The sequence below is a fragment of the Hemitrygon akajei genome, chromosome 2 (genome assembly GCF_048418815.1).
Source record: "Hemitrygon akajei chromosome 2, sHemAka1.3, whole genome shotgun sequence".
Taxonomy (NCBI): Eukaryota; Metazoa; Chordata; class Chondrichthyes; order Myliobatiformes; family Dasyatidae; genus Hemitrygon; species Hemitrygon akajei.
The window spans coordinates 30,208,849-30,233,476 of NC_133125.1; the positions used below are offsets into that span (position 1 = coordinate 30,208,849).

Consider the following 24,628-nt stretch of genomic DNA (forward strand, 5'->3'; position numbering starts at 1 on the left):
AAAGTAAGTATATTTGGGCTGAAGGGCCTGTATTGTGCTGTAGGTTTTCTATGTTTCTAAGCCAATCTCTTACACTGGAGTTTAATATGTATAAACAACAACAAATATTTATTGCAAAAAGAAGCAAAATAATATATTAACTAAGGTATGATTTCCAAAAATCTATAGGAGGAGTCTGTTCTGGAGCTTGCACACAGTAATCCTTGAAGGACAATTAAATCTGCTTGTGTAAAAGTGTCTTAGGATCATTAGAAATGGTGGAATTGACTGTAAAAGTAAGGATGCTTAAAAACAAGGGCTTACAAGTCATAAAACATCCCATAGTGCCTTGGTGGTGGGCGGGAGTGTTATAAACCTGTATTTAATACTGATCCAAAGATTGGGTCCAAAATCTTAATCAATAAGTTTTAAAGTACAACTTAAATGAAAAAAGTTGGAGATCTGGAAAAATTTAGGGAGGATTACTGATATAATTGTTTCCAGGTGCTTAAGATCATGAGGGATTTGAACAAACAAAGAAAAAATGTTTCCATGGCAGAGGAAGTTGTACCTAGAGGACACAGCTTTAAAGTGACTGACAAAAGAGTCTGAAATGAGATTAAGAATTTTTTTAATATATTGTAACCTGGAGCTGACTGCCTGAAAAGACTTAGTCAGATTTAACCGCAAATATCAAAGGAGAATTGGTTAAATAGAAGAGATAACTGCAGAACAGTGGAGAAGGAGCAAGAGTGAAATTAATTGGTTATTCATTCAAGGAACCAGTGTGGGGATAGTAAGTTAAATTACCACTTTGTATTTTGTGATAATATAACTTAAATATTTATGTCTCAATGACCAAAACCTGTTTTTATATTATTTTATTGAGATACAGCATGGAATAGGCCTTTCGAGGCATGCTGCCCAGCAACCCCTGATTTAACCCTAGCCTGATCACGGGACAGTTTACAATGACCAATTAACCTACCTACTGGTATGCCTTGGGACTGTGGGAGGAAACCCACATGGTCACAGGGAGAACGAACAAACTCCACATATTTTTATTGCTCATTAATTAATGCAGCTTAGTTAGATCGTGTTTTCCTGGGGAATCTTGATACTAATGAAAGATTAATGGGCGACATGGTAGGCTAGTGGTTAGCATGACACTGTTACAGCACCAACGACCCAGTTTCAGTTTATGCCACTGTCTGTAAGGAGTCTATACATTCTCCTTGTGGCACTTGTGTTTCCTCCGGATACTCCAATTGCCAAAGATGTTCGGTTTTATTGTTGAATTGGTCACATGGGTATAATTGGGCACTGCAGGCTTGTTGGGCCAGAAGGTCCTGTTACCATGTTGTACCTCTAAATCAATAAATTACTTTAAACTGTATCACTCATCACACTACACAAATAATAATAAAAACAAGATCAGTGGGCAGTAAGAATGTGCTGTCTTCACTCCTACGCTATTCATTCCCAGTTCTTATTGGCCAGACAAAGTATCACATGGTACTCAATGGAATGAGAATAAAAATCAGAGACGTTCTTCCCTGATGCCTGGTATTTGATTGTGGAGCAGCAACATGCAGGGGGTTGTAAGCAGGTGGTATAAAATTTTACTTTTACTCCACTGTTAGATAAAAAGTGCTGTGCTGATTGATTATAGACAACTTTAATTATTTATGTACTAACCATTTCCAATAATTGATTGTTAACCACAGTGGGATTTTCCATCCAGACGTAAGGAAACCGAATCATCAGATGAGTTATTTATTTAATTTCCTATTTGTTGTTGGTTGTGAAAAGTTGGCTCAACACTTCCATTTGGATGCAAAATTCTCTAGTCAGAGCCGCACTTAGTTTACAGAGTGTAAAACCTGCAAGGCAGCTTTTTTAGCATGAAAAAAGTGATCCTGCATAAAATGTATGGTTGAATTTTAATATGATCCATATCTGTTAGGATGGGACTCCACTATAAATACAGCAGTGGCACATACATTCAGCGGCCATTTTATTAGGTACCCCTGCTCATTAATGCAACCATCTAATTAGCCAATCATGTGGCAGCAACTCAATGCATAAAAGCATGGAGACATGGTCACGATGCTTAGTTGTTGTTCAGACCAAACATCAGAATGGGCAAGAAATGTGATCAAAGTGACTTTGACCATGAAATGACTGTCTGAACGCTGATGCTGATCTTCTGGGACTTCACCACGCACAACAGTTTCTAGAGTTTACAGAGAATGGTGAGATAAGCAAAAAAACATCTAGTGAGCGGCAGTTCTGCGGGTGAAAATGCCTTGTAAATGAGAGAGATCAGAGGAAAATGGCCAGAATAGCTGAAGCAGACAGGAAGCCAACAGGCACTCAAGTAACCAATAGGAACTCAACCCTGCTGAGTTCCTCCAGAATTTTTTGTGTGATGTGTTACAATAGTGTGCAGAAGAGCATCTCTGAATACACAACACATCAAACCTTGAATTGGATGGACCACTCCGGTACCTAATAAAGTGGCCACTGAGTATAAAAACTAATAAACAGACCATACCTTTGACTCAGAAATGCAATACAACTTGTACTCCCCTCAGTGATTAAAAAGCATTATAGCAACAAAGTTCCATGCCGCTCGGCTCTACAAATCAGCATTAAAGATGAGTTTACCTTCTAAGGCAGCAAGTGCATTTGTTTAATGTTGATGTGTACAGGTGAATGAAAGGGAGGTTGAGTTGACTGCATCCAGTGATATGTTGCCAACCATATCCAGCAGATGTACAGGTTAATCGTGACTAATTCTGTTTGGCAGAATATGTAGATTGTGGTTGGTGTGTGAGCTGTTGACCCACAACACGGAACATGGACATAAATGCAGCCCAATATTTTAGAACGCAGGTTACAGAGTACAGTTTTGCTTCAGCAGGAAAATTTTGGAAGAGACAAGCAATTATTGTCTTGCACAGATCTTTCAGCACTATGCAAAGAGCACAAGGGATGAATTTCTTGGATAAAAAGTAACCTTTAACATCTGCCAGCAAAAAAAATTTTTAGTACCAGAGATCTTGATAGAATTATAACATATGCACATTTTAATTATATTTTCAAAGATGATGGAAATATTTTCAAAAATTAATAATGGTAAAAGTTATTAATGCCTGAGAATGTAATGGGTGTAAAACCTTGGGTATTCTGAGCAAATTTTTTCTCCACGATTTATGAGCATTTTCAGTACCTGTCTGGGATTATCTAACATAGCACAGACCAAAACTTGAACTTCACACCTCTTTCATCCAATGTGATGCAAAAACTTGTTACTTTAACTGTGAAATTGTTAACAGATGCAAATTTGGTTATATCATGATTTCTTAACTACAATTCTAACTCCATAAATCTTAACCCGTTTTCAATTCTTAAAAAAAAGTGGCTCAGATAAGACTAAAGTTTTCCTATAAAGAATTACTTGGTTAAATCTACTAGAAGATTTAAAAGACTGGAATCAAATTTCCTTTCTGAAATGCTCACAAATGCAAAGAAGCATTATGAAAATTGGTAACTTTCCACTGTGTTTGCCATCTTCTTCAAAGTCTTCTGCTTGGATTGGCTTTGGTTGGAAGCTGGAGTTACTCAGAATTGACTAAGCAAATTATACTGAAAAACAACGGGCAAAAGTAGGTCAGATAAGCATATTCTGACATTTGGACCTCTATGACTCTGAGAAATTGTAAGACTGTCAGGGTGAGAGCTTAGCTTGAACTAAAGTTTCACTGTAATTACAGTTGAGAAAAAAACCACTGTCCCATTAGTTCCCATAAATCAGTCCAAAGTGGTAAGTCTACATAGAGTAACTTATATAGACTTGTCCCTTAGGACCGATTTTATTAACAACATTTCCTGCGGTCTCAGCCAGTGGTTGAGTGTCGTCAAGAGTTTTGGAAAACTGCAATCTGCAAATTTTTTTTCATGCCTATTGTAAACCCTGCCTGTGGTATCAAATCTAGGGAAAGTTAGCCCTAAACCTCAAACCCTTTGTTTAGTTTAACTCAATCTTTACATCAAATTAATGTGAGAAAGTAATAAATGTCTGTAATGCAGTATTATTGTTGCCTTCTCAGAACTCTATCAATCTCTTGAAGCAATGTTTTCTTAAAAGACTGAAGCTTTTGAAAAGACTTTGTTAAAAGCTACATTCAACATATTTAATGTTAGTGAGTTTTAAATTATGCTCTTTGTAGGCCAATAAAAACAGATTTTCATGTTCCTTAGCATGAGCAGAGCCCTTGAGATTCTACAGCAAACAAGGGTGGCAAGTCAGCTCTAGCGATATAGTAGGCCATCTAAATCGAGCAACAATTCACTATAAATTGTTTCATGAGTAAATTACGTATAAATTAAACTAAGTGACCTCTGTGCCTTTACAAAGCAGACTTATGTTATTCAGAATCATTAATCAAAAGTATAACGGCAACTAAATTAAGCTGTGCTTCAATCAACATGTGTTCTTTGCTCATTGAGCAGATCTGTCAGCAGCAGCATCTATTTATCATCATCTACTTGGCACTTTATTCTGGTATGCATTTTTTGCATGCCCTGCCAAATGTTTTTCAGACATATTAAACGCATAGAGTAAATTTTGTGAATATATGTTCGCCACACATTGTCTGCTGAGAGCGCTCATGCTGAAATTGTGGGAACACTTTGCCATAAGTCTCCATCTTTCAATGGTGATGAAACTTGTGGCTAGGGTGCTTGCACTTTCCTACTATGTGATCGCAAAAGCACGTATTGTATCTGGGGTACAGTTCAGATTTTATACTTGTAGCTTGTAAAGGAAAAGCTGTGTAATGCAGAACTGTTTAAAACCATATAAATCAGAGCCCCATCACTTTACCTGAAGAAGTCTGCCTTTGTTTCTGAACTTCCTCCCAGATGAGCTGTGGTTTAATCACTTCCCATTTGTTAGAACGTGAGAGCAACAACTGAAACTTGGCAGTTAATTAGCTAACATATACTCAGTGGCCACTTTGTTAGGTAATTCATGTACCAACTAATGTAGTCACTGAGTGTATGTCTGTGGTTTTCTGCTGCTGTACCCCATCCACTTCAAGATTCAACTACTTACGACTTTAACTGTGTTGATGTCAGATGGGTGTTCTGAGTATGTCAGAAACTGCTGATCTCCTGGTATCTTCACACACGACATTCTCTAGAGTTTACAGAGAATGGTGTGAGAAACATAAAGCATCCGGTGAGTGGCTGTTCCGTGGATGAAATTGCCTTGGTAATGAGAGAGGTCACAGGACAATGGCCAGACTGTTTCAAGGTGACAGGAAGGTGACAGTAACTCAGATAACCACACATTACAACATCTCTGAATGCACAACATGTTGATCCTTGAAGCGGATGGGCTGCAGCAGCAGAAGACCGCAAACGTCCACTCAGTGGCCACTTCATTAGGTACAGGAGGTAGCTAATGAAGCAGCCGCTGAGATACAGGAGAGGTGAAGTGCAGCGAAGGCAGACGGCTCTCAGTGAGGGCAGGCGTGGGGACTGAGTTGTACTATTGCAGATGTAATTTGACAACCATCCATCTGACAAGAAATGGGAAGACTCGTTTACAAGGAATGCGAATGAGTTGAGCATGAGGTATTTCTTAGAGAAGCTAAGCCAGCAGTTTGGCTTATGTCCATCAAGGTAATGTGCTGTGCGAATCCAGAAACAATCATGTGATATACAGTTGAAGGATGTAGTGAAATGGAAATATTATATTCCCAGTAGTGAATCTGTGAAGAATGGAGACTTCTGTATCGACAGTGAATATGAATCTGCAAGTGAATCATGAGGCAGCATATTCAAGATTATTTCATGTAAATCAGAACAAAATAATTGGACCCAAAGCAGAACAAAAAACAGTGAGATAAAGAACACAATAATAATAAAAATGCACAATAAATACAGTATAAATACATCAGATAGCATAAATACATAGATTGTATGGCCATAAAGTGACACTAGGTACAGGAGTGACTGTACATAGGATGATTGACAGGAAATGATAAAGTAGTGGTGCTTGGGGGTATGGAAGGGTGGGTTAGTGGGTGGAGGTGTTGATCAGCCTCACTGCTTGGGGAAAGTAACTGTTTTTGAGTCTGGTGGATACTACATAGCCTCCTTCCTGATAGGTGTGGGGCCTTTCAAGATATTACTAGCCCTTTTCCAGCACATTTCTATATATATATCCTTGATGGTGGGTAGGCTGGTGCCAATGATGTGTTGGGCCATCTTGCCACCCCACTGTAGGGGCTTCCTGTCCATTGTAGGGGCTTCCAGCCCACTGTAGTGCAGTTTCCTTACTATGCACAGATGCAGCTTGTTAGGATGTGTATCTGTAGAATGACCAATTTTGATGTGCATAGTCTAGCTCTCTGCAGCCTCCTCAGAAAGTAGAGGCATTGGTGAGCTTTCCTGATTGTACTTAATGTGCTCTGGGACCATAAGATGTTGTGTGATATGCGCACCCCCAGCAGTCTGAAACTGCTTACTGTTTCCACTGCTGTGCCACTGATGTAAAGAAGAGGTGCGAGTTCTCCTGAAGTTAGTAACCATTTCCTATGTCTTTTTCACATTGAGGAAGAGGTTATTTAACTGGCACCAGGCCTGAAGCTCTTCCACCTCCTCTCTCGTAGGCCTTCTCATCGTTGTTGGAGATGAGCTCCACCACTGTCGTGTTATTGGTGAACTTGACAATGTGTTTGCTGGGATGTTTGGCCACGCAGCAATGGGCTCAGCACACAGCCCTGGGGCCGGCTGTGTTGAGCGTCAGTGGGGATGGAGGAGTGGTAGTGCATCCTGCCTATCTGGTGTCTGTTAGTTAGGAAGTGCTGATTTGAGAATCTCTTACAAAAGCCACCAAGAGATTGAAAAACAGACCCACAAAGCAAAGTTCAAGATGGCCAGAGATTTCTCAAAGGGATTAATGCGAGACAGGATGTATGATAGTGTGAAAGCAGAGGCAGGAACATAGGAGGCCTAAGAAAGTGATCAAAGCAGTCACTGTCATCGTTAACATGATATTCAGTGTTGTACCAAATAATTGTAATTATTAGAGTAGCTGCTCAAACTTACTAATCCATTACTAGGTTTGTGCTTTGGTGTGAATATCTAATAAAATGCATTCAAAATTGCAGAGTAGAAATCATCCACCAGATGGTAGAAACCTCTCAGGATTAGTAATGCACTCAAGTGATCATGAATGATTACTCAAAGGTGTTTGGTACAGTTTATATTGAATGTATATGAGGTTAGGTAGTTCAATTTCATATATGATTACATAATTCTATCTCTGAAAGCAGCAGGTGGTTGGTATTGGTTTCTTTCTCATTGAAGAAGTAATTAGGTACATATAAGAGTACTTTTAAGAAATGTATGATATTTTGTATGACTTTGGTGGTCTATTGTACCAGTAAAACTCAAAACATAAAATAAGGTACCTTTTAATCAATTAGATAAGCATGTCAAGCACAAAATTATTTTGTATTTACTAAAAAAAAATCAGGAACAGTACAGTTACACATCGGTGAAACAGAATACTTAATAAATTTAACAAAAATCCACAAAGGTTTACCACCAAGTTCTGTCTTCGTGGCTGCTCGTTGATTGTTTCCTGCCGTCATTAAAAATGCTCTCTTGTTTACCTGTTATCTTACAAAGTAGCAACACTAAGAAGCCTACAGAAATATTATGACCCTATTTCTATGCTGCTTTTACATCTAGATGGCCCTTTATCCTTGATATTCGATTGGCAGTAATTGAGTAAATTCTGATATTCAGTTGTTTTTAATAAATAATTGAAATTTGAGAGTTTGAAGATCAACGTGATGGAAGACAGTGATTTTAACAACAGCTTTGGTACCTAATCAGTTTTCAGATAAATGCTCAGCAATGCACTAATGTGTTATCAGCACTTTGATAACCTCTCAAAGGGGACAACATTGCCCACATGCACTAATGAATGAAACACAAATCTTTGTCTGAACAATGCTCTTGGGCTCATTTCATTGAACAGATTCAGTTGATGAATTTCGTTTGACAAGATTCTGCTCCAGAATGCTGTAATTCTGAAGACGATTGGACCGTTAACTCATTCAGGGCAAAACTTCCCAAATCAGCAGTGGTTTTAAGTAGACAATAATACTCAGTTTCCAATAAGTAATTAACTTCGCATCCTAAAAGTCTTTTTTTTCCATTTCACAATTCCTCAGTAACTTCTACTTGCATTCTGAAATTCTTATTAAAGTTCCAGGTTTTACTGTAAAATCCAGCCACTAACAGATTTTGCTCAGCTGCAATGAGGAAGGTGAAGAATTCCATAAAGTGGTCACTGAAGAAAATGAAACTTCATATTAATTCCATAAAACCAAAGGCTCGTGAACTGGAGAGACCTGAAAAAAAATCAAAGGCTCTTGTATGTTCTGAAAAACTTTAAAGAGAAAAGATGTCACAGAAGATTAGTTAATTTTAACAGGTTGATAAATATGTGAGGAGACAGATCAGTATTTTAAGGGCAATGTGAAAGGCTAGTTCAACATTATAATAGTATAATCTTTTCTACTCTGTTTAGTGTCTTTATTCATACATCACATGGGATATGGTTACTGTCACCATTTACAGCCTATCTTTCTTGCTGTCAAGCCACTTTTTCCATACATTACTCTTCCTGAGTAAAATTTTACCAGGACCCTATGCTGCCTTGAGATAAGTGCATCTGATCCTCCCTCTGGATGTCATCTGCTGAGTCCTCGTAATGAGTTCCACTGCTGAGCAGTCCTGGCTGCAGCCTAGCTGAGTCTGGATGAGCAGGTTATTGGTAAATAAGTAGTCCTTCATTGAGTGGTCAATGACACCATCCATCATTCTCTTATGACTGAGAGCAGACAATTATTGGGTAGATTAGATTGATGCTGCTTTTTGTGATTGGATGTAGCTGTGAAATTCTCTTTTTTATGTAACAGATGTTAGTTATTTAAGTGTACTGGAACAAGCTGGTTAGGTGTGGAGCTGGTACTAGAGCATGTATCACAATAGGAAATTGCTCATCCTGCGGTTTATGATCTTCCTCTGCCAGTTAACATGTAGCTGTGGCACCACTGAAGGGATTGACTTCATCTGTTTGCTGTGCTGTTATGCTGTTGTATGATTGCTGTTAAGCTACAACTGAGCTTCTAATACAGACTATATGTAGACCTGGAATGTAGAGAACACACATTGAGGTGTTGTTCGTTGGTGAGATCATCTTGCTCTTTCTTGACAAACCTGAACTCCCCTTTCAGATTCGGTTTATTTTTATCACATGTACATCAAAACACACTGTGACATGCGTTGTTTGCATTAACAACCAAAGTACCCAACGATGTGTTGGGGGAGATAGCCTGCAAATGTCGTCATATATTCTGGTGCTAACGTGGCATCTGCAAAATGTTCAGCAGAGCAACACGCGCATCAATGAGGAAACTAAACAAGACAACAAGCCCCTTTTCCCACTCACTCACACGCTCAAACCTAAAAAGGTCAGGACCGTGATATCGATGGACATCGCGGCTCAGTGCTGGACTTTGCACTGAGTCCTGGGCCAGAGAACAAATATGAGGATCTGAGGATATGGATGCATTTTGCACCTACTGTACACTTCAGTGTTACCTCACTGGCATTTTACTATGCCCTCATTCACCTCAATCAGTTCATTAATGTTGATTGAAAAAGTAAGCACACATTTTTCTTAATTTTCTATCTAAACATTTTTAGTTTACATCACTTTACTGTATTTTTAAAAATAAAAATGTATTACATTTTATATTATTTAAATCTTTAGAATATTAAATGTTTCTATTCATTTAATATATTTAAAATTAAATTAAAAAGCCTGTAACAGCAAACAGTTGTCCAAAGGCCATCAGATTAGTGTAAAGGATGGACATCCAGGATGTGCCACATGAGGCCAAGTTGCTGTTAACAAACCACTCTGTTTCACTGAACACTCACATTAGTGAGAGCTGAAGCTCAGTTGGCCTGTAGGATGGTAAAAGGAGCACTAAGTGCAAGGAACTGGCAGATTATACAAAATCCAGCCCATTATTCTTTATTTATTTAATTAATCTGCCAACTGCTGACTTTCAACTAAATTTGCAAACTGAGGTGGTTTGTTAACCACTTGATCTATCCCTAAGAAAAGCTTCTGTGTCTTACTGTCTGCCTGCATTGCAATTTCTCTGTAAATATAACACTTGATTCAGCATTCCATTATTGTTTATCCCTCATGCTGTCTCAAAACATTAACGTGATGAAATGATCTGTATAGATGGCATACAATACCAAGTTTTTCACTGTACTTCAGTACAAGTGCCAATAATAAATTAATTTACCAATTTACAATTTCTTAAATGCATAAAACTCTAGAGTAGTTGAATTGTTGACGATGATGAATTAAAAACAACCAAGCATCGTGATAGCCCAGCAATATAAAGGTAAATGTATCACTTTGCTTTATAATAGTCACTCAGATATAATGCATGTAGAATGCATCCTTAACTTTGGGCAGACTTATAAAGTGGAGATTATAAAATTAGTTGTCTATAATATGCCACACCAAAGAAGCTAGGCAATCAATATAGCAGTTATAACTAGTTATAACAGACTGCAGAATATAGTTTTAGAGTTAAAGAGAAAGTGAACTGCAGATAATCAAACAAATCTATACCAATCTAGATTGAGAAACCAGGAGTTATGCATCATAGAAAGACTCTGTTCAAGTGTCTTAAGACAGTGGAATAGAAGTTGCCCTTAATCCTAGTGGTAGATGTTCTCAAGCAGTTCAAATTGTAGAACTATCTGTTTTGTTTGACCAGGTTTTGTTCTTCTACATACGATTCACTATAAAACAATTTAATATTCTTTCCATTATCCTATTCATTTACTTTCCTCCGATAAGGATTATAAGAATTGGTAACCTCCAATTCCAAGGTGTCCCAATCCAACCGACAAAAAAAATAACTTACCGTAAATGGATTTTCTTTGTGAGATTATTAAATGGCATTCTGAACAAACTGAAGGTTACCAAGGTCCAAATAGCAGACAACCTCACAATATAGGCTTCAGTTAAACCCAGGTCAGAGATGTGAAGAGGCACTATCCAACCCACTTTATCACATGCATAGTATCTAATTTTGGAAACCCTATTGAAGACCTTAAGACCAAGGAGTAGAATTAGGCCATTCAGCCCATTGTGTCTGCTCCAGCAATCCATCATGGCTGATTTATTATCCCTCTGAACCCCATTCTCCTGCCTTCTCTCCATAACCTTTGATGCCCTGACTAACCAAGAACCTATCAGCCTCTGCTTTATATATACTCAATGACTTGGCCCCTACAACTTTCTGTAGCAATAAATTCCACAGATATATCACTCTCTGGCTGAAGAAGCTCCTTGTCATCTCAGTTTAAATGGATGGCCCTCTATTCTGAGGCTGTGCCCTCAGGTTCGAGACTCACACACGATAGGAATCATCCCATCCACATCCACTGTATCTAGGTCTTTCAGTATTTCATAGGTTTCAATGAGATCCCTGCATTTACATCTAAATTCTGGCAGTAACAGGTTCAGAGGCAAAAAACGCACCCCATACATTAACCCTTTCTTTCCCTCATTCTCCTGAACCTACTCTGGACCTTCTCCAACGCCAGCACATCTTTTTTTTAGATAAGTGGTCCGAAGCTGCTCACAATACTCTAAGTGCAGTCAGACCAATGCCTTATAAAGCCTCAGCATTGCATCCTTGCTCTTATATTCTAGTTCTGTCAAAATGAATGCTAACATTGCATTTGCCTTCCTTACTATTGACTTAACCTGCAAGCTAACCTTTAGGGAATCCTGCACAATGACTCCTAAGTCCCTTTGCACCTCTGATTTTTGAATTTTCATCTTACTTAGAAAGTAGTCAATGCTTTTATTCTTTCTACCGAAGTGCATGACCATACACTTTTCTATATTATATTCCATCTACCACTTCTTTGCCCATTCTCCCAATCTTCCCAGTTCCTTCCTCAACATGTCTTGCCCCTTTACTTATCTTTATATCATCTGCAAACTTTGCCACAAAGCCATCAATTCCATCATCCAAATCATTAACAAATACATGAAAAGCAGTCCCAATACCCACAATGCAGAACACCTCTAGTCACTGGTAGCTAACCCCTTTATTCCGACACTTTGCCTCCTGCCAGTCAGTCAATCTTCTATCAATGTTAGTATCTTTCCAGTAATATCAAGGGTTCTTATCTTGTTAAGCAGCCTCATGTGGCACCTTGTCAAAGGCCTTCTGAAAATCCAAGTAAACAACATCCACTGACTCTTCTTTGTCTATCCTGCCTGCTATTTCCTCAAAGAATTCCAGCAGATTTATCAGGCAAGCATGTCCCTTAAGGAAACTATGATGACCCTGGCTATTTTATCATGTGCTTCCAAGTACTCTGAAACCTCATCCTTAGCAATGGACTCCAACATCTTACCAACCACTGCAATCAGGCTATCTGGTCTATAATTTTCCTTCTTCCATCTCCATCCTATCTTAAAGACTGGAGTGATATTTGCAATTTTTCAGTCCTCAGGAACTATTTCAGAATCTAGTGATTCTTGAAAGATCATTACTAATGCCTCCACAATCTCTTCAGTTACTTCTTTCAGAAAATTGGGATGTAATCCACCTGGTCCAAGTCATTTATCTTCTTCAGACCTTTCAGCTTCCCAAGCACCTTCTCCTTAGTAATAGCAACTACAATCACTTCTGCCCGTGACACTCTTGTATTTCTGCCATACTGCTAGTGTCTTTCACAGAAAAAGGCTGATGGAAAATACTTATTAAGTTCACCCGCCATTTCTTTTACCCCCATTACTAGCTCTCAGCATTGTTTTCCAATGGTCCAATATCCACTTTCACCTCTCCTTTAATCTTATCTGAAAAATCTTTTGATAGTTTACCATCGCATTTAATCTTTTCTTTCCTTCTGGTCTTATTCTTTTTAGTTGCCTTCTGTTGGTGTTTAAAAGCAGCTTCCCAATCCTCTAACTTCCCACTAGTTTTTGCTATATGCTCTCTCTTTTGCTTTTATGCTATCTTTGACTTCCCTTGTCAGCCACAGTTGCCTCATCCTCCCTTTAGAACATTTCTTCATCTTTGGGTTAACAAGATCATTTCATCATCTACAAATCTCTGGTGAGACCGCACTTAGAGTATTGTGTTCAATTCTGGTCACCTCATTATAGGAAGGATGTGGAAGCTATGGAGAGGATGCAGAGATTTACCAGGATGTTGCCTGGATTGGAGAACAAGTCATATGAAGCAAGGTTAGCAGAGCTGGGACTTTTCTCTTTGGAGTGTAGAAGAATGAGAGGGGACTTGATAGAGGTCTACAAGATTATGAGAGGCATAGAAAGGGTGGATAGTCAGTACCTGTTTCCCAGGGCACCAATAGCAAACACCAGAGGGCATATGTACAAAATTAAGGGAGGGAAGTTTAGGGAAGACATCAGGGGTAAGTTTTTTACACAGAGGGTTGTGAGTGCCTGGAATGACTTGCCAGAGATGGTGGTGGAGGCTTAAACATTAAGGGTATTTGAGAGCCTCTTGGACAGGCACATGGATGAAAGAAAAATGGAGGGCTATGGGGTAGTGTGGGTTTAGTACTTTTTTTTAAAAGGATTATATGGGTCAGCACAACATGGAGGGCTGAAGGGCCTGTACTGTGCTGTAGTGTTCTATGGTTGGGATGTATCTATTTTGCACTTTTAAATTGCACCCAGAAACTCCAACCTTTGCTGCCCTGCCATCATCCCTGCTAGTGTCCCCTTCCAAACATCTTTGGCCAGCTTCTCTCCCATGCCTCTGTAATTCCTTTTACTCCATGTAATACTGATATATATGACTTTATCTTCACTCTCTCAAATTGCTGGGTGAATTCTATCTTATTATGATCATTGTCTCTGAAGAGTTCCTTCATCTTAAGCTCCCTAGTCAAATCTGGTTCATTACACAACACTCAATCCAGAATTCTCTTTCTCCTAGTGAATTTAACCATGAGCTACCCTAGAAAGCCATCTTGTTAGCATTCTATAAATTCCCTCTCTTGGGATCCAGCACCAGCCTGATTTCCCCGATCTACCTACATATTGAAATCCCCCATGATTATCGTAATATTGCTCTAATTACATGCCTTTTCGATTTCCCATTAAAATTTATAACCCATACCCTGGCTACTGTTCAGGGGACCGGATATGACTTCCATCAGTGTTTTTTCATCCTTGTAGTTTCTTAACTACCCATAAGGATTGTACATCACCGATCCTATGCCACCTCTTTCTAAGGATTTTATTTCATTTTTTGCCAATAGAGCTATCCACCCCTTCTGCCTACCTACATGTCCTTTTGATTCAATGTGTATCCTTTCATGTTAAGCTCCCAACTATGATCATTATGCAGGCCACGACTCAGTGATGCCCAGAATGTCGTACCTGCCAATCTCCAACTTTGCTCCAAGATCATCTACTTTATTCTGTATAACATGTGCATCCAGTCTGTATTCATCACTCTTCTGAATTTTGCCCCCATGTTTCACTTAGAATCATCCCACTGACTGGAATTTGCCATATTAGCTGCCAGTCCTTTCTCACAGTCTTGACTACACACTGCATCAACGTATAGCAACTTCTCTATTATTCCATTTCCCATCCCCCTGCCAAATTAGTTTAAACCCTCTCGAAGAATTCTAGCAAACCTGCCCACAAGGTTTTTGGTCCCCTTTTTTGTACAGGTCATACCTTCTCCAGAAGAGATCCCAATGATCCAGAAATCTGACCTGCTCCTGACACCACTTCCTCAGCCGCAGATCCATCTGTACTATCATCCTATTCCTGCCCTGACAAACATGTGGTACTAGCACAATATTAAGCATTTATGAAGTTTGAAATCGATCCTTGCAGCAACAAGTTAGAAAAGCTATATCTTGGTAACTGGAAGGTGGGTTGTTAGAAACTCAGGAGAATTCCTGTCACCAGGGAAGAGTACTGAGAAATTTGAAGGAGCTGTGAGCTGACAAAATTGGCCTTGATGGATTTCATTGTAGATTATTATCAGAAGAGGCCATTGGTTTTGATTTTCCAAATCTTTCTAGAAAATGGGGATGTTCCATTAGCAACTACACCTTCTTTATTCAAAAAGGGTAGAGAACAAAAAGCAAACTAGAACCAGTAAATCAGCATCCATCAAAACAGAAAAAAATATTGGAAATTATTATTTAAAATATTAAAACAAGACATTTATTATCAGACCTAATGTATCAATCCTAATACAAAGTTGAGGTTATAATCAGATCTGGCATAATCTCATTGAATGACAGTGCAGGTGTGGGGCTAAATGGCGCACACCTACTCCCAGTTTACCGGTTCACTTACACGTTCACAAAGTTACTTAGAAAGTAGAGAGAAGACTTATTTAAATTATATCAAGAATAATAAGGTTTAGTACCAGAAGGAAAATAAAGAAAATGGAGTTCTTTTCACTGGAAAAAGGAAGGTTTAGATTAGCTTTTAAGTAGAAAAATTTAAGGAGAAGATTATTATAGGGCTGAATGTTTACTCTGGAAATATGTATTGTGATTGAACAGAAAACACATGAGTTGCTATTGGAAGCAGATCCATAATAGGTTTAAGGAGGAAAATACATATATATTTAGAAGAAAATAAGACTCTGTAGTGTAAGGAGAGTAATGGGACTAAATGAATAACTCAATTTTAATACATCTCACTGGTCCAAATAGCTTTTGCCTCTGTTCTATTATTCAATTATTCTACTAATTCATAAGTGAAAGGAGCTGTCTGCAATCATTCTTCTGGTTGGGAAATTCTTTTCAAGATCTCTAGACATTAGAAAGTGCACCAAATTGTTCTGCCAGGTTTATTATCCAACATCGCTTCCCATACAATCTTCTAAAAGTGTCCTCTTGTTTTCATTAAGCTTTTGAATCTTTAGTTTTCCCAATCAATCTGATATTGCCTCTAAAAGAACAATTAAATAAGGCAAACTGATTTATACCTCCCTAATGTTTCTTTCTTCTGGCAAGTAATGAGGCAATACCCTGTTAGTTTAAGGTACATCTAGCTGTACAAATTGTGCAGTGTTAAAAGACCTTTCTAATGTTGACTGATGTTTTTTGTTTGCTTAAAATAAATGGCACAAATAGTTTTCTGAACTTGTTGCCTTTAGAATGAATCAGTCCTGAGCAATTGCATGGAAAGTCTCTGTCCCTCTTCCTGTAACTTTTCTTCTACATGATCTTGATGGCACTGATTTCAGTTACACAGCAGTTGCTTTCCATCAGTAGAATTTTTATTGTGTTTAACAACTCTGAAATTTTGGGTGAACATCACACTTAATATAGGAAAACATTTAAACGAGTATGATCTAATACCAAAACACTGGGTATCTAAAGATTTACGCAGAATTTGGAAAGACAACCAGAGTGTGAAATTGTAACTAACTCTAATCCGCTTTTGTTGATCAAAATTTCACTCAAAAATTTGTTTCACTTTATAGGTGATAGAATTTATAGACACATTTATAGACACAAGTAGGTTTCATTTTATGGAGAAGTTAAGGAGAACAATGAGTATTCCATTTTCCCCAACCCACCCACTTGCCATAGGTCTCTACAAGTTCAGTATATCCAAAGTCCCTGCCACGATTCCGGATGTACACGATCACTGATGGCAGATCCGAGCACCAGCTGGTGGGGGAGTACAGTCAGAGACAAAAACAAACCTCTCATTCAGCAATCACTGAGTTTTCAGTTCATCTGAAGAGCCTACAAAATATTGTTGGCCTGTCCTAACCAAAACCAGAATATTTCCTCCTAATTCATTTAAATGCTTTTGTTAGGAATGCATCCACTGCTTAATGAGTCTTGGAATTGTGGAACAACTTAACAAGTGAAAGCCTGGTCTCCAACCTTTCTCTGTCCTTTTTCAACCAGGGAAATGGTTGCAGCTTTCTACAAGAATGAGGTTTTGAAAACTCTACAGGCAGCAAAGAACCAATCAAATTCAATACTGTGGTTTATAATTAGGAAGCTTGACTTTGAGAGTACCCTCATTAGTAACATGGCTGCATTATTTCATTATTGGAAGCAACATGTTGAGTTTCAGTTGTTTTCCTTCATTTCCATTGTCTTTTACTTTATTTAAATAATATTGAATTGTGTTTACAGCACAAAACTAGGCCAGTCCTGATGCAGAGAGTCAGCCTATCAAACATTCCGTTGCTTCCATAAATGGTGTCTTGATGCACTAAGTTCTTCCAGCAGTTTAGATTTTTACTACAGAAACAGGCATATGACCCATCAGATTTGTAAATTTGCATCTCAACTCTCGCCTTCAATGGTAGGGAGAGTAGGGGAAAGACCATCATTGCTTGGATAGTATAACATGAAAATTATACTGTCCAGTATGAACACTGGCCTTTTAATTCAATTGGTTCAGGTTGATATTTATGTTACCAACAAACTTCCTCCTAGTCTTCTTGAAAAGATCCTTCAACTTGCTTTATTGCTTTCTCGTGGGTTTAATGCAACTACTGAAGTAACCTCAACTATTCCCTGTAATAAGTAAAATGAAGAAGGACTTGATAGAAGTGCAGGGCTGATCATGGATTAAAAATGACAGTAATTGTATTTTGCATTCATGGTTCAGATTATTAATACATTCCGAGTAAATAATTTTCTCCTGAATACTTTATTCAATTTAATGGTTGCTCATTTACCTCCTCCATGTTTAGTCTTCAAATTATTATTAAAATAATTCAATTTGGGCCATTTTTTTTCATGATACAGTTGACATTATAATGATAAAGATGTTAAAGGTGACTTTATATATTAATTTTAAAAAAGCATATGATATATTTCTGGATGAAGGAAGCATTAAAGCAGACAGAACTAAATTGTTATGCAAATAAAAAATACAATATTTCAAAGAGCTGCTGCACCTTGCAACAATTTGTTTTAAAACTGATGCATGGCATTAAGTGATGCTGATATATCCTCTGAGAATTTCTGCACCCCTGTGTTTTCCAAATTCCATTTGCATACTGACAAGAGCTATTTCAATTGTATATAAAACTTCATTTCTTTTTTGAGTACATTTTAATGTACACATACACCAGAATTTAAAACATATTCTGTTATTTTGAGAAAAAAAACTCAAAGCTGTGCTGTAAAATGTCATTAAAATTCTCCAATTATATTTTTCACTTGTCTTTCTATATGCCTTTACAGTTCAATAGAATCTAAAAACTGGTAGAAAATACAATAAAGATACTACAGAAAATTTGACGCTAAATTATATTCTTCATCAATAAAAGATTCTCGAATGGTGCCGATGTTGCAGATGTTCAGATTTCAAGAATGCCTAGATGTCTGAAACACCATTCTGTATTTAAGATCTAAGTAGTTTCCTGAACATGATTTGCCATTTACAGCCTCCTCTGTCTGATTTTGGATTAGTGAAAGGTGAGATTTAGTCTGCCATCAATTTCTCCTCAGGCCCTTGAGCTTCCGACAAAGCAGGTCCTTTGATGGCATGCTCCTGAAAATCTCTTTTTGTTCTTTATCTATTTGAACTGACAGTGAGCAGGACCATAACAAGACAGGCATCTCTTGAGAAATCACCTTACTCTCTGCCTATTGACAGAATCCTCTGTTCTGAATCAAGCAAACCTTGTCCCATCACTTGCATCAAGGCCGGGGAGTAGCCACCAATTAGACCCCAGGAGCCTTATAAAATTCACAGCCACTTTTAAGTGTCTGTTCCGATTAGTTGGGATGAGAAAATGGCCATCACCCTTTACATGTAGCTCCCTGTCTTAATTTTCTTATTGCCTCCGCAGGTGCGAGAAATGTGATCGGAGCTTCACACAAGCCACACAGCTGAGCCGACACCAACGGATGCCCAACGAATGCAAGCCAATGACAGAAAGCACAGAATCAATTGAAGTGGATTAACTGATTGACTGGCTGGAATTAAACTGCAAGGAAAGTCATGATTAAATGTCATGGATACTTAAGCAAAACCAAAGATTTCCTCTGAGCAACTTTCAATCAGTCCCAGAAAAGCAAAAGCAGTAATAAAATAAGTAAGATGTTAAAAGATATTGATCTTGGCATAGGAGAGAGAGAAACAAACCAGGAAAAAAAAGATTATTTATTTATGAATAAGGTAACGGCTCATTTCAATGGACAAAGTCAAATAATGGGACACCTCCACAGATTCCTATGACCAGAATATATTACGTTTCTAAGAACCTTTTAATTGTTATTTAATACCAAAGCGAGAAAAAAAATATTAATTAGTGGGTTCAGTAGCCCACAATTGTGACTGAGAATGCACATTGTTTTTTTGCACCTTTTTAAGCATGACCTGAGGGACACAGATCTTTTATCTTTTTTTTTCCAGTGGTGATGTCTACAAGAGAAGCCAGAAATTGCATTTTGAATTAAAGAGTCCCAGATTTATTGTAAAATGCAAAGGTACATTTTCCTTATTGGATTAGGACTCTGCAATTCAGAATTACAAAATGTAAAACTGCAGCCAATCAACATTAATAGTAAATGTATTACTGCAGTTCTGTTGGCAGTATGTCTGTCAATAGAGCTATGAAAGCCAATGCACATAAGTAAGTTTGAACAATTATTTGTCCATAAATTCTCAGGCAGAATAATAATTCAGCCTAAATCTGGGCTAATGGTGAAATGTTTCTTTTGATTACGTTATCCTGCATGATTAATTCTTTGCAACACTTTAAGCACTAAAATCAATGTAAAATTAATGGGGGAAAAAGGTCTGTTGCTCAACTAGCAATTTGGCAAAAATATATCCTATTTGTAGGGTTAAGCCATCAGCAGATTTGTAGTTTAACATCTTCCTCTCATAGCTTCCAAACAAGAAAGCCTGGCTATCCTTTAATGTTCTAAATCAACAGTTGCAGTTCAATTAAAAGTGAATGAAACTTAGTGAATCATGTGATTGTTATAAGCCAGCTTCCTGTGTTGAAGTTGATGATTGTGTTGGTAGGGAACTAAATCACACTTACTGATTACTCTTATTTTATATAGAGTATAAATAAATAAAAAATCATAATATGTTGTTGTGAGGGAAACATTATGTTTCTGTCACATCATTCCTTGCCGAACTCTTGCAGCACAACAGTGCATTCAGAATTCATACTCAAATATATTGAATAACTGTGAATACTTGAGCCATCAGGCTGTATATAACACTATGCAGAACCAATGAAGTTCATTCTTTAATATCATTCACCATTGAACACAAACTTTCCTCAATGGGCTATTAACAATCACACATCAAAATGGTTACACCTCTACAAATATGGAATTCTCAGTACTATTTGCAGTTCCATTTACTTCCAGTTATTCTTTTAAGCTCATCAGCTAGAAGACAAGCCTATAAATTTAGTCACAGTGAATTTTGTGAACAAAAATTTTATGGAGAAAAATTATGAACGTTATACTCTGAATACTGGATGTTAAGATACATAAAGATACACTCAGTGTGTCGGGGTTCTTGAATCTGCCGCCGCACTGGACACAGGATTCAGATTATATCTTTTTTTACATCACCGTTGAGCAATATTGTTACTGAGAACACTCACTGTTAGATTAAAAGCTGGAGGACTTTAAATCACAGTGTTTTAGCCCATTAGTGGCTGTTATTGCATACCTGCACCATGGCCCCTCGTTTTAAATTCACTCTGAATCTTGTAGGGAATATTTGTAATGACCTAAAATGAACATTAAACATAGAAAATATTATCAAATGTTTTCTATAAATAGAATAATATAGGAATTAACTACACAATTTTGAAAGCTACTAAGCCTTCTATTATTTTCCAGATATTGACCCAAAATGCATGGTGGCCCCTGCAAAGATTAATAAGGTTGAATCCTTCATACATATATTTTCTGCAAAATTCCTCTTTTGCATTTTGCTACAGGAATTCCTCCCTGTTTTGTATAATGTCATTTTAATTTCTATGTTAATTTGTGCCATGAATTAATGACAACAAGAATCAGTATTTCGGATGCTGCTTGGCCGTCTAGAAACAATTGATCATACATAGTTTATACCCATGCTGGATACAAATAATAAAAATACATGGCATTGTCACAATGTACCACTTAAAAATATCAAATTTTCAATAACTCAAAAGCTGATTTATGGAGCCAACTTGGAATGATGGTTGTCATATGTAAGGCCATTACAAATAAAAGCAAAACAGAAAAATAACTGATGTGTGAAAAATGACATGTTTAGCTGACAAGAAGGTGACACCATACTTAATGGATAGTGTTGTTCTTTAGTTCATTTGCAATTACCCAGGCTCTTCTTCAGCACGAGTTGTTGGATATTAATCCTCCTTGTGGTATTTGCAATGTAAGAGTTTTCAAAAGATCTATCTAGAAGTAATTAAAATTATGATATAATCTTAATGTACAATTCAGATAAATAACACTATACATATCTTATCAATAATAGCTGCACTTGAGGCATATGAGTGCAATAGTATTATTATGGACTAATTTTTGTTTAATAATTCATAATCAATTTTCATTCAACTATTGCTTTTCCTGAGTGTATTTTATTACTACAAACTATTTTTGAGCATTTTCTATTGGAATTTGAGGAGAATTCATTTTTGTACATTTTGTACATGGCCAAGAAGTATTCTAGCTCAAAGCAACATCAATAGCTTTAACAGAGTTCCCTACAGAAATACATCACAGAAAAAAAAGCTAAACGCTGTACTGAACATTGCCAAAAAATCTTGTGTTTTAATATGATTTGTATGATGTACATATGTTTTAATATGTCATTCTATAGAAAGGTTAGATGAATAAAGAACAAAACTAAATTTAATATATACACATGGAGTAGATGTTACCATTTTAGGGACAAATACTTTTTTTTATTTTTTGATATAACCTACCTCCACATAAAACAATATTGAATGACTTGAAGGTGCCCACTCCAATGACCAATGCATTCTGCTTGCTCAGTGACACCGACTATTTCTTGAGCAGGTCACAAGGAGGTTTTTTGATTAGTGGTCTAATAACTAATGGCTTGATTTCTTGAACACTGACTGCCATATGGCTTTCACTCAGATATTATTCTAGGAGGATGAGCTGCAGAATGGAAGAGACCTTTTAATTCATCTGAGACTCTTAACTTATCTGGGGGTAACTGAAAATTACCATAATTCTTGATCAATAAATACCTTTTTCAAACGGTCACCCTTTCTTTTTTTTTGTCATTTTACTTTGCACAGTGAACACCGCAAGAAAAAGATGGTGCTTGGGTTCAAAAATTTAAATGCTCAATTAATCAGATGTCTATTAAACTAAAGTAAAACTATTTTAATACAATAAATAATCTTAACACAATGATTTTACTGAATTGACTTTCTGATTAGTAACTTGAAAATCCTCAAGGCCAGCGAAATAGCACGGACATCCTGCATTTATTTTTTGTATTCACATGTTGTAGTTTATTAATAAACATTTTAAACTGTCGGGTACATATACAACTAGCTGATATTTTGCCTGATATATAATCAAATTGTCTTTGTTTTTCTCCTTTGGCTGATTTAAACATGAAATTCAATGAACACTTTTTTTCAGAAAACATGCAATATAGTGGAAAGGACTTTTATGACTGAGAACGGTACCCTGCAATGCAATATCATATCCTTACTGTATATTGTTACCATTGAGACTTCTGTACTTTATTTTATGGGATTAATTCTAACTTTCTAAATATTAGAATACATTTTCTGATTATATTAGAGCCAATAACTGGAACTCTTTAGATTTCTTGATTTGTTATGAAAACAATGAATTAAATAGTTTGGGAGTCCTGACTAAATGGACTGCTATGAATACAATTGTTTCACTCATGTTACAAAGGCACATTATCTTCTCTGCACTAGTTTTAAAAGGAGTGTCTTTGGAACTTTCCTTTCACAATTATACACTGACAGACACTTTTCTACAAGACAAACTCAAGATTATTTTAAGCAACCTGGACAGGAAACAAGTCGAGGGATACACGTTTAATGCAGGTAATTAGAAAAAGGATATATAGGCATCATGTTTCCATGAATGAACTGGGCTGAAATGCCTGCAGAGCCTATTTCTATGTTGTATGATTCTATGATTCACTGAGCAGGAACCTGGCAAAATTGGCAGTGCATTTTAAACAAACTTCCAGTATTGGTTGGGCAACTGCAGAATGTTATTGTCATACCACTGCTTGTTCGATTATACCTCTGAATATGCTCATAGACTGAGCGCCAATGGACTGCGTGGCCAAGTGTTTAAGGCTTTGGGCTGGCAATCTGACGGTCACTAGTTCGAGCCTCAGCCGAGGCAGCGTGTGTGTCCTTGAGCAAGGCACTTAACCACACACTGCTCCTGCACGTTTATAGGCCAGTGGCGGAGGTTGGTGCAGTGTGGACAAGACAACACATCAGTTGTTCTGACTCTAGTTTGAAGTCAGTATCTCTCATCTAGCAGGTACCTTTTAAGTGTGTTGCAAGTCTAAACACAACAGGGAACTTGGAGTGTTGCAGTTTAAAAACATCTCGACCAGCTGGCTAGCAACCTTGCGCGTGTCTGTTGGTAGCCTGAAAGCCTTTGACCTTGTGATGCATGATTACTACCGTCAAAGTGGCCTGGACCTTGAATTTATCAAAGTTGACATTTGGCTGGCAATGCTTTACTGAATTCTTCCTTTCTCCAACTCCATCCTTGATCACTCTTTGTCCTTCCTCACACATTCTTCCACTCCTTTCTTTCCCTATTATGGAAGTAATGAGTTTAAATTTTAAACTAGCTGAGCAGATCCCACCACTCAACCCTCAACATGCTTACTCCTTTGGCTTTGGTTTTGCCTACATTAACTCTGCTCAAATTTGAATTGACATTTATTAGATTCAGGGCAATTTGGAGACAGCACAGTCATATAGTGGTTAGCGTAATGCTATTAAAGCACCAGCGACTCAGGTTCTATTCTTCTGCTGTCTATAAGAAGATAGTTCGTTCTCCCCATGACCACGTAGGTTTCCTCCCACATTCCAAAGATGAATGGGTTAGCTGGTTAATTTGCTACGCGAGCATAATTGGGCAGTGCAGACTCATTGGGCTAGAAAGGTCTGTACCATTCTGTATCTCTAAATAAATAAATAAAATCTGGCTGTGCTATTCTACTCCATAATGGAAGTGTATTCTCGTTAGACTCTGCTTTACTACACTGTCACTACTTTTTCTCAGTAGCTTCCAATTCTTTGCAACACTCTGGACATCAAAAGTTTCCAGTGGTCTACACAAACTCACTTGTTTTGCTGCTCGGTAGCCTGTATTTTAACATAATTTTTTTAAAACTTCCTGGTCTAGCCAATGCACTGGGGACAGGCAAATTGCCCCAACTGGTTCTTTATCTTCAGTCAGGGCTGAATTAATAAATGGAGCATTAGTG

General features: G+C 37.5%; 1 protein-coding gene across 1 annotated transcript in view; it reads left to right on the plus strand.

Annotated features, from left to right (window-relative positions):
• The window catches only part of prdm6 (PR domain containing 6), a 195,734-nt gene extending 173,228 nt beyond the window's left edge, over positions 1-22,506 (plus strand). The window contains exon 8 of the mRNA XM_073069490.1: positions 18,963-22,506. Within this exon, the coding sequence (XP_072925591.1) occupies positions 18,963-19,077 (115 nt within the window). The 3' untranslated portion in view covers positions 19,078-22,506. The remainder of the gene's footprint in view (positions 1-18,962) is intronic.
• Positions 22,507-24,628: the final 2,122 nt, after the last annotated feature.